At 39.2% G+C, this 10732-nt stretch overlaps 1 protein-coding gene and 1 long non-coding RNA gene across 2 annotated transcripts in view; one reads left to right on the top strand and one right to left on the bottom strand.

Annotated features, from left to right (window-relative positions):
* Positions 1-525: 525 nt before the first annotated feature.
* LOC100868443 (protein cortex) overlaps positions 526-10732 on the top strand; it is a 169261-nt gene continuing 159054 nt past the window's right edge. The window contains exon 1 of the mRNA XM_086913111.1: positions 526-1027. Within this exon, the coding sequence (XP_086769237.1) occupies positions 893-1027 (135 nt within the window). The 5' untranslated portion in view covers positions 526-892. The remainder of the gene's footprint in view (positions 1028-10732) is intronic.
* Positions 7288-10732, bottom strand: part of LOC147656869 (uncharacterized) — a 146618-nt gene continuing 143173 nt past the window's right edge. The window contains exon 3 of the long non-coding RNA XR_015293598.1: positions 7288-7480. This is a non-coding gene — a long non-coding RNA (uncharacterized LOC147656869). The remainder of the gene's footprint in view (positions 7481-10732) is intronic.

Here is a 10732-nt window from a genome sequence, read left to right as displayed (position 1 = left end):
GAAATAGCGTTTAACTTTGTCGTGTGTATATATAGGAGAGGTTGAATAAACGCTCGAATTCCATGCAAATCGCTTGTATAAAATCAAATAATTAAATATTGGAGAGAATTTTTAATCTTTTTATTAGTTTATTAAAATTCTTGAGTGATGGAGACATAATTACATAAAAGTTAAAAAAAGAAAAAAAAAGTATTAAGACGAATATACATATAATATCGAATCGAATTATCGTGGATGTAATTTATTTACATTTACACATGTACATTTTTGTATATTTAAATTAAATAAATGCAGTACATCTCTGCAGTTTATTTATTATTAATACACACATACACACCATTACGAATAATATTAAAAATCCCATCAAACGTAACAATCGCGTTTATTTCCTTCCGTCTTAATTCGACGACGGAATTATATTCGCGAATTTGTATATTCCAGTCGACCGTGGGCACATTGTTGATGTTTTCGAAATACGAGCGCGACCTCGTGCGCCGTGTCGATGAACGTCGTCAAATTATGTTTAGTCGAACATGGTTCCGCGTGTGAATCGGTGCGCGAATATTTCTCTCTTCCCGAAAATTGATAAATTTCGTATCGTGGAGTGGTTTTCGTTCAATATTAGTGAATATATAAACGTGTGTGTCGAATATCGTTGTGCATTTCGTGTTTAAATGACAATTTACCCGCGAACGATGCGATATCATTGATATTACGATGAATTCGACGCATATTTGAAAAGTCGCGTAGCTACTTCAATTTGGTATATTTTGCGTCGTTTCGACTCGTCGTCGCGAGACAATTATTCCGTTTCGATCCTCTTCGGGCATGAGATATATCCTAAATTCGAAATTGAGTTCGTATTGCGTAAGAAGAAAAGTCGTTATTCAAGATGAGAAGAAGAATCGTATTGAACTTTCGGAATTCGGAGGATCAAGCTAGCGAAAACATCGATACGACGCCATTGCGCAGAAGCACCGTAGCATTCCCGCGGTTACGTTTGCTAAACAATCAGGATTTCAAATCGGTGAGTCAAATGTTTTTCACATTTTTTTTCTTTTTGTTTGGATTCGTCGTGCGACCACGTTCTAATTCCGTATGTGTTCGAAGAATGTAATAAACATGCAAACAATCTCGTAATATTTTAATATCTGTTGCGCGTGTAAAATTTCCGTTGAATTTGCGAAATGAATTTTCATCGTATAATGATTCTCGCAATGTTTCTCGTAATGTTGACAAGCGTTGGACATTTTTGGGATTTCGAAGGGCATTGCATTTCTCAAAGCAAGGCACATGCCGCATAGAAACCCCAACCCTGCCGCAACGAACTCCAACGAACGTGATTTTCTAATTTTTCATACCTGAAATTAAATTGAATTCTACGCTTTTTCTTAGATATTTCGGGAATACAAGGACAAATTTTAAAATTGTCTCGTCTTTTCGTATATATTCGCGTATATTAGAAATCGATTGGATTTCCTTCGAAAAGTGACTACGTATCTCTCGAAAGAATAGTTACATTTCGAATTTTTATATAATTTTTATATTGCATTGATGCATAATCGTTTATATCTCATTACGAGATTTAACTTTATAATTTTACGTTTGTACGTTGGAATCAATTCGTCGATTCTTGTGACATCTATCGATTTTGATCGTAATTATTTCCATTAATTTATCTACGAATCGACAGATAGTTACCAAAAATTCAAACTCGATTACTACATTTATCTCGGTTATTATTTTATCCTTACTCAACTTAAAAACTAATATATATATAAAATATCAAATGCGGATAGCCCAATTTAAAATTAATTTCAATACAAATTATTCAAAATTAATATTTTTTTTGTCAACTACTCGAATCAAATTCGATCAATATCTGTTAAAACGGGTAAATATTAATTAGAAGGGAACGTTTTGCAACAATTCGCGCTTTTTCGGGCTTCTGATGCCCAAAGAAGAAACCTTTCAACTTTTTCAATAGAGAAGCTCTAAACTCGTCGCAAGATCGACCATCTAATCCGAGGTATATTCAGTACACATCGAGCGAAGCTCGAAAGAGTATGTTGCGCAATATTAGCAATTATATATCGCGGTCCAGTGTAAAATGATTTCTTCGAGTTTTACGCAGATTTACCATGGTTGGCGGCACAGCATCGTGCAATACGATGCGATTTCGTTCCCCTCTATGTACAATATCGTTTTTTATCCGGGCGTTTCTTTTCGATCAGAATTAGAAATTGCACGCGTGGCGTGTGGGACAATTTCGCCTCGTCATTCTCTGCCCTATCGATCGGTCTGACAAATAATCAATCGCTCGTTAAACCTGCATGACGACCGTTGGAGAAACGCTGAAATCTATAAGCGGTAAATGAACGACAAGTTCTGCAATTATGTGTATCGTTAAGATCAGTTATGTCTGTCGAACGTCAGGATATTTTTATTATATTATAGGGTGACCTATTTCGTCATAGGAATACTATTTATTCTCGAATGACTTGCTGCATCGATGCGTTACAAGATTATGTGCGGTTCCGTTCGAATTTTTCTTTCTTTCTTGCGTCAAATTATTTCCAAGTATTTAATAGAATTCCCCTCGAACAGCGAGTAGCTCGAGATATAATTAGATTTATAGATCTTTATCTTGCTGGAACTGTCGTAATGTGTAATTGTAATTTTGATTATCTCTCTTTCGTATTTTTTTATCCGTCTTCTATCGGCTCAATTATTTTTATCGACGCTCGATATCTCAGCTGAAAAATGAAATTCCTTCCCTCGAATTGTCTCGGAACGGAATATTACGAAATTTAGATCTCGCGAAATATAATCCCTGGCTGAGAAAACGTGGCAATTCGCATGCTTGCCCCTTTACTCATATCTTTCCACCGTTTTCTTCTGCGCGCGCAATCGTTTTCCGTGTCCTCGTTCGTTATTTTTGCTTCGTGGAGAAACGAAGGGAGGAGTATTCTTTCTAAGAGTGACGGTGACAGCGCAGATATACGCTTCCGTTAGACAATGGCGTTTCGTCGAACAGAATAATGCAGACGGTAGTACGATATCGGAATACCTTCTCGCATTGTCAACCTGTAGAATTAACCTCTTATCTCGAAAATGTATAATAGCAACGGTTAGAAGCGTCGTGGCGCCCAATAAATTTTCATCGACGTCCCGTGAATTTTATCCGATTTCGAAATTTATGACGTTACGTTGTCGATACGTTGGGGAAATGACATGAGATCCGAGGAGAACAATTTTTATTAACTTGGATCCTCTGTCGTAATTTTCTTCTCTATTATTCTATTAGGATCGATATTTATCTCTTCTTAGGCTCCAATAAATTTTCATCGACATCTCGATTTCGAAATTTATGATGTTACATCGATACGTTAAAATAATAGATCTGAGAATAATTTTTGGTAGAAAATTATAATTGGAGTATCGAGAAGGTAACTTAGGTCCTCTATCGTAATTTTCTTTTGTAAAATTTTATTTATTAAATAATAATTAGGATCGAATTTATTTCGTTTTAGGCTCCAATAAATTTTTATCGGCATCTCGTGAATTTTATCCGATTTCTAAATTTATGACGTTACGTTGTCGATACGTTATAGAAACGACAAATCTGAGAAGAACAATTTTTATTGAGATTTTTATTAACTTGGATCGTCTGTAATTTTCTTCCATAAAATTTTATTAGGATCGAAATTATCTCTTCTTAGGTTCCAATAAATTTTCATCGACATCTCGTGAATTTTATCCGATTTCGAAATTTATGATGTTACATCGATACGTTAAAATAATAGATCTGAGAATAATTTTTGGTAGAAAATTATAATTGGAGTATCGAGAAGGTAACTTAGGTCCTCTATCGTAATTTTCTTTTGTAAAATTTTATTTATTAAATAATAATTGGGATCGAATTTATCTGTTCTTAAGCTCCAATAAATTTTCATCGACATCTCGTGAATTTTACCGGATTCCGAAAATTTACAATTATCGTCTCATTTTCTAAATCCATCGTGTTAAACTGCAAATTAAACAAATTTTTTTTAACACGAATTCTCGCTGTTAACCAACACCTATTTTAAATAGAATTTTATTCCCAAATGTTATCGTAATGTTATCATCTCGCCAATCCGTAGAATTAACCCGTTGAAAAAGTAACGAAGTTAAAAATTTCGAACAAAAGTAATCATTTATTAAAATGCTCGAATAACACTTATCTATTATAGTCGATCTGCTTATACAACCTCGACCTTGTTCTCCTACACAATCGCTCCCGATTATTACTACATTTTGAACATTTAAATCATTCAACTATCTTTGTTAACTTCACCTATTAAATTTTCCCATTAAATTCATCTATGCCCAGTAACCGATCTTGCAGCCTGTCAAGACTGTGCAACCACAGTCACTATTATTATCACATTTTGGAACGATAAATCATCCAAGCATCTTTATTAACCTTCAAACTATTAAATTTTGCCCATCTATGTCGCCGAGCTCGAGTCCCCTATCCTCATCCGCGTATGAGGATGAAGCTCTTGCGTTTCTCCTCTTTTTAAAAATATCCCGCCACGTTATTACATAGTCCGCAGACGATATACCGTGTATTAACAGCTGAGAATTTCTCTCAGCAGCAGGCTTTTACGAGGCCGGTACCTTTATGGAATTACGAGCAGATTTCCGCGGGCTATTACGGGGTTCTAGGCTAATAATAGGCGCGTTACACCGAGCCTCTTTTTTTCAGAGGACAAGTCGCAATAATAACGGCCGATTAGCGTTGCATACTCACTGCCGTCCAGTGAGTAAAAATCTTGCGTAAAAATTGGGGTAACGAGTCTTCAAGGGTTGTTAAGACGTGGATCGATATAACGTAATTGCGTTTCGAGAATTTGCGAACGAGCGAAAAAGCGTACGAGAGCCGATTATTGCCAACTCAAATTCTTTGGCCGGTGTGATGAGGTCGATTTCTGAACGATGTAAATCGTATATTACGAAGATTTTTGTTCGTAGCTTTTCCTCTCACGCTTTTACTCGAGCGAAAGAACGAAACGATTTCTTTACTCGAAGAAACGCGTACAAAATTTGAGTACGTTTAAAAAACTTTTCGAATTTTTAAAATCGGAAACGAAAAGATTTCTTTACTCGAAAAAGGGAAGAGGCGTGTGCAAATTTTAGTAGATATTAAAAAAAAAAAAAAAAAAAAAAATTAATCGCTCATCCAAAATTAATAGCGATGTTTAAAAAACATTGTTTAAAACGACGACGAAGACACGCGATATCGAATTATCTACACTTTTTTCTCCTCCATCCTCCCCCTCCCTACCCCCGTCTTTCCTCTCGTTCGAACGAACGAAACCCATTTTCATCGCCGCTCTATCCCACGTTCGTTTGCATACATTTCCACCCGATCTCCTCCCCGATCCTCTCCAATATATTCGACGAGCGACGGTTTTTTACGATCGTCCCGCTGGCGAGCAGGTTTTAGTAACAATTTGTCGAACACGTAGGCCCCCGACGTCCGTTTTGCATCCGAGCACAGCTCTCTCTTTCTCTCTTTTTCTATCGGTGTTTCGTTGTGTGTATCCTTTGGCCGCGGGAGGACGATTAAATTTGTATGGCCGTTAAAGCACAATGCTTGTTGCGCACGCTCGTCAGCGCGAGCTAAAAAAAAAAAAAAGAAAAAAAAACTCCATATACCGCACGTAGCGTAGCGTGGCGTCGGAACAAGGATGGTTCCTTGAACAACATCGGCCTTACTCGATGCATGCGACTCCAACATTGGTCGCATAGCGGGTGGTTACTCCCTGTAACTGGAGCATTACTTCGTGCATCATGAGAGCGGAATTAACGAGCTGGGAAACAAATATAAATTGAAAACATCACCGATGGAAAGAAGCCTCGAAGCTTTGATCGGTTAATTTGGAAAGGACCGAGTTTATTTTTTCTTTCTATTCCTAATATTTGTCACCTCGCGATGCGTGGGCAAAGATTATTCTAAAAATTTTGTTATTTTTCACGTGTAATTGTGTAGTTTATAAATTGGTAATTTCGTAATACGAACAAACTAAACATACTGTACTAATACTAGTGCTACGTAACGTGCGGTGTCAGGTTCGTCAACAAAGCGTCTGAAGTGGGGATAAACGGTCCTAGCGAGGCTTCTTTCCAGCGGTGAACCGTCAAATTGGCACGTAGAAATAGATTTTCGAGATTAGAAGAGAAATAGAAAGTTTCAACACAAGTTTCAAGACGTGGAGTTTCATATTACCCATATTCTCTTTTCTACACTTTACTTCAAGGTTCCATCTCCCTTTCGATCACTCGTCCAAAACGTTTCGTCTAATTGTAGAAAAGATTCTAAGGTCTGAATCGAACCGATCCGAAATATAAGACCAGCCAAGCCAATAGCTCGATGGGTTTAATAATAAGCATTAAACACCGCTTACCGGTAATAATTTCGCTCGTTTCTCGTGGTCGCTTTTTTTTTCCCCGAACATCGCCACGCCGACGAATTATCGACCGATAACCATCTAGAATAATCTTAGCGGTGCCGGTGCCGATATCAACGTTATTAGAAGGGCGATAAATATGCGAGGAGTACGACAGGCTTGCAATTAACTTACTCACACTTTGGCCCGCCTCCTTGGTCCATTTAAGATTCCAAGCTTCTGTAACACGCGTTTACCATCCCTCGCGTTTCCATCCACGATCATTAAATCTGTTACCTCTCTCTCTCTCTCTCCCCCCCCCTCTCTCTCCTTTCTCACGTATATACATATACATTGTGTCGATCTTGACAGCTTCGTCTCGATACGAAACGAGATACGCGCTCTTCCCCTTCTTGGTTAATATTATAAATCGATTTTTTCCTCGATCGACACGTTAAAAGCTTCCTCGCTATACGCAGAATACTTTTTTAAAGTTTACGGCGTAAATCGAGTTAACCTTGGAGAGAGAGGAGAAGGAGGAGGGAGAAGGGAGAGAGGACACGGTTAACACGCGCACTGCGCAGAAAGGGAGTGGGACAAGCGAGACGACGAACGAAATTTCCTCTCTTCTTTCGCGGATGAGGTTGTAAAAGAGAGAAAGAGAGAGAGCCACCCGCGGCGCGTGGTCGAAGGAGAGACGGACTTGAGTTTTTTTAACATTGGCGAACCTTACCTCCTCTGCGCGGCAAGGATGCTCCGTCGTTCGTGTCGCAGCGCGAGCCGAGAATCACTTGGGACTTAGCAGGCCAGTAGGATTCGTACGCAGCCACCACAGGACCACTAAGGCCCAAATCACCCTCGGCATTTTACTCTTCGACCCTTCGCACACCGCGACGCCAAAAACTGGACTGGATCCGAATCGCTTCTCGTTCGCTCGTCTCCTTTCGTTCCGTTTCGTTTCGTGTATTTGCATTGTGCACCCTCCTCGTACTTGTCGGCATTCCTCTCTCTCTCTCTTTCGCTTTCTTTCTCTCTCTTTTTCTCTATAACGAAAAGTATCAAGGAGTTTAGTGGTGAATAATTTCTCTGGGGTAATCGTGAATATACGCGTTATTATTGTCGAATAAATTATTTGAGTTTCTTTTTTTTAAATTATAAATGCATAAATATATAAGAGATAAGGATAATGGGGCGCAACAAATAATAATAATGGACGATGCGTCTTTTATAAAATTTTCTTACGAGAGTCTCTTGTAAAGAGGTTAATATCCGTTTTATGCAAATGAAACTGTTCGAAGGTAATAAGCGTAAATCCTTGGAAGATGTCGGAGGATCGGAAGGTCGAAAATCATCTTGATTATTTTGGTTAAATAAAGAAAGCTACCCTTTCTATCGAAATTCGATTTCGATCTCTCGAACGAAGGCAAGGAACTTTGCCCCATCATTTACCAGTGTAGCCAGTGATAAAATTGCTTGGATTATTTGTGATTCATCGAACAATCGTAATAATCGGAAATAATTGTAACATTGCGATATCTATAAATAAACGTTATTCAAACGTTATTTTAAATATTTATAGCAATTACATATAGCAAGTTAACTTTACTCGAAATTTTTAACCAGTTACATTTTCAACCCAACTCTGACGATAGTGATATAATCTATCGATTACTCGATGCGGATCCACGTTGGATCAATTTCGACACCGTGCTACCTTCGTCAAAAGTGAAGTGATACTAAATTTTCAAACAGACAGCTCTAGTTTATCTCGAAAAAGTTCAACATTCGTATATATATTATACGTATTTATATTATTTCTTCAGAAAAAGAAAAAAGAAACGACGACGAAATTCGAATATTTGGCAGCGAATTCGGTAGATTTTGGCCGCGTTTCCTCGCCGTCGCCTCGCGTGTTCGATGGGATAAATTGAGAACAGGCTCTCCCCGTTGCCCTGTCATTGACACTTTCCTCGCTGCTGTTGCAACCGACTCGGCTAGATCGTGCATTGCCACTTGGTCGGGCAATTAATCCGAGAGCCCGGTTTAATCTCTCGGAACTGTTATTTATTGTTACTTGTGCTCGATAAGAGCGTCTCGAGCCGTGCACTTCATCGGCGCGTATCTCGCGACTATTATCGGGCCCCGGTTAATTAGATCTCTCTCGATTGCTCGGATTCCATTCCTGCCAAGGGGTTTCGTTGCCCCGCTTTCGTCATGGATCGTGCACGGTGTATCGATAGATCGCGCTTGAAACCGCGAGAATAAAGGCAGAAAAATAATTTCGAATAAAAATTACTTAAGTAAGCGATCACTTGTTAAAACATTTGTTCGTTCAGCTCAACGCAGTTAATCTCGTTACGATTATTTCCGATTATTATTACCTCTCGAACGATGATGAATTATCGAAGTAACTTTATTTCGTAATTTGTGCATCCAATTTTCCCCTTCACCGAATAAAAATAAAAACTTAGGGCAAATTGAACTCTTTCCCAAAAGTTATTAAAAATTTGCTTGGGAAAATTATTCGCAACTTGGGCTATTAAATTTTCCCCCTGAATATAAAATATATAATAAACACGACAAATAAATAAAAGAATAAAAGTAATCGCAGAGAGAAATAGGTAGATTCACGTGTTGTGGAAGAAATTGAACTCTTTCCCAAAAATGATCAAAAGCAACCGAGAAAATTTCAGAAATCTACTATCACACGAAATCCAATATAAACCCATTATAAACTATTCCTTATAATACTTCCGCGTGATAAACAAGCATTCGTAAAGATTGCAAAAACTTATCCGAAAATACATCTCGGGAAAGAGAGAGTTTGGAAAAATCGAGATTTCTCTGTACCTGTGGGATCAGAGCGAGCGTGCGCGAAAATGACGGGATTCGGAATGCGGAATGGGATCGATAGAGGTGAGGAAGGGTGAGAGATCGGCATTAAGCACGTCACGGGGCATTCCTCTCGAGAGATACGAGCCGTCCTTTCTTCTTCCAACCGTCCTCCCCCCCCCCCCTTCCTTTCCCGGAACGAGAAGAAGAGGAGGAATAAGCGGGGTGATTTAAGCGGTCGGGCAGGACAGTGAGCAGGACATAGCAAATGAGGATCGTGCGAGGCAAGGTGGCGTGCTAGACGCCATAGCGAAAACGAGATCCAACGAGGAGAGGTAGTGCTCGTTGCACGAGGGGGGAACATCCTGACTGGCTTATTAACGAGATTCAAACAAGTAGCGGCCCCCACCACCGCCTCAATTCTAATTCTCCTCTCTTTCTCAACGTGTGTAACCCTTTCTGTGTATATATATATATATATATATATATATATATATTTCGAGCTCGACGCTTTCTTTGTTGCGACACGGTGGAAGAGACAGCGTGGGTAACGTTGGAATCGTGCACGGATAATAATATTTCCACGCGCGTGCGCGAGCGTTTGTCGAGTAAAAACCGTTCCATCTACCGTGTGGGAATCTTCACGCAACGGCTTTTGTCATTTTTTCTTCCATCTACTCTCTCTCTCTCTCTCTCTCTCTCTCTCCTCCTCCTGATTCACACCGCTTCGCATTGCAACAAGTTTACAAGTTTGAACTTGTGCAGTTTTTTATTTCGGAGAGGAGGAAGAAAATTTAATAAACGGGTTAAAGCTGCTTGGATGATTTATCGTTCGAAATAGTAATGATAAATAATCGTAACGGTGAGATTAATAGAATCGCTCCTTTCCTCTTTTTCTCTCGCCAAGTAGAATAGTTTTTCGAAGCTTGTTACAATTTTTATTTTTCATTTCGAGGATTTTCGCTGCTAATTCGCATAAGAAATCTTTGAAATCGATGTTACATCGATTCGCGCGAGATGAAGAAGGAAAGAAGGGCCTCGACCTCTCTGCCGCGAATCAGGTTTAGGTTTATTTAACGCTCGTCCAACCAACAGATTCGCGTTTACCGCGTCGAATAACAGCTCGGTTTATTCGATGTAATTAACCTAGGAAATCGATTCGAAGGGGTAAGAAATCGGATAGCAGATTTCCGTGTACCGGAAATTGCTCGTTTTCTTCGATCGAACGAATCCAATTTATCGAATTTATCCGATCGATACATCCAGAAAAGACAGAAATCGCCAAACTCGATCTTGCAACAATGCGACAACGGAAGCGTACGAGTTACGATTTAACGAAAATCTCGTTCGAACGAAGGAGGAGGACGGTCCCTCGAGTCCTCCTCGCATAAATCGCACCCGTTATCCAAATCAAATCTTCGAGGAACTCACTTGCCCCTCGCCTCGAGTTTTATCCGGCCGGA

Source organism: Apis florea, unplaced genomic scaffold (genome assembly GCF_048593485.1).
Source record: "Apis florea isolate Af1SG1 unplaced genomic scaffold, ASM4859348v1 contig_3496_pilon, whole genome shotgun sequence".
NCBI lineage: Eukaryota > Metazoa > Arthropoda > Insecta > Hymenoptera > Apidae > Apis > Apis florea.
This window is presented reverse-complemented; position numbering and strand designations above follow the sequence as displayed.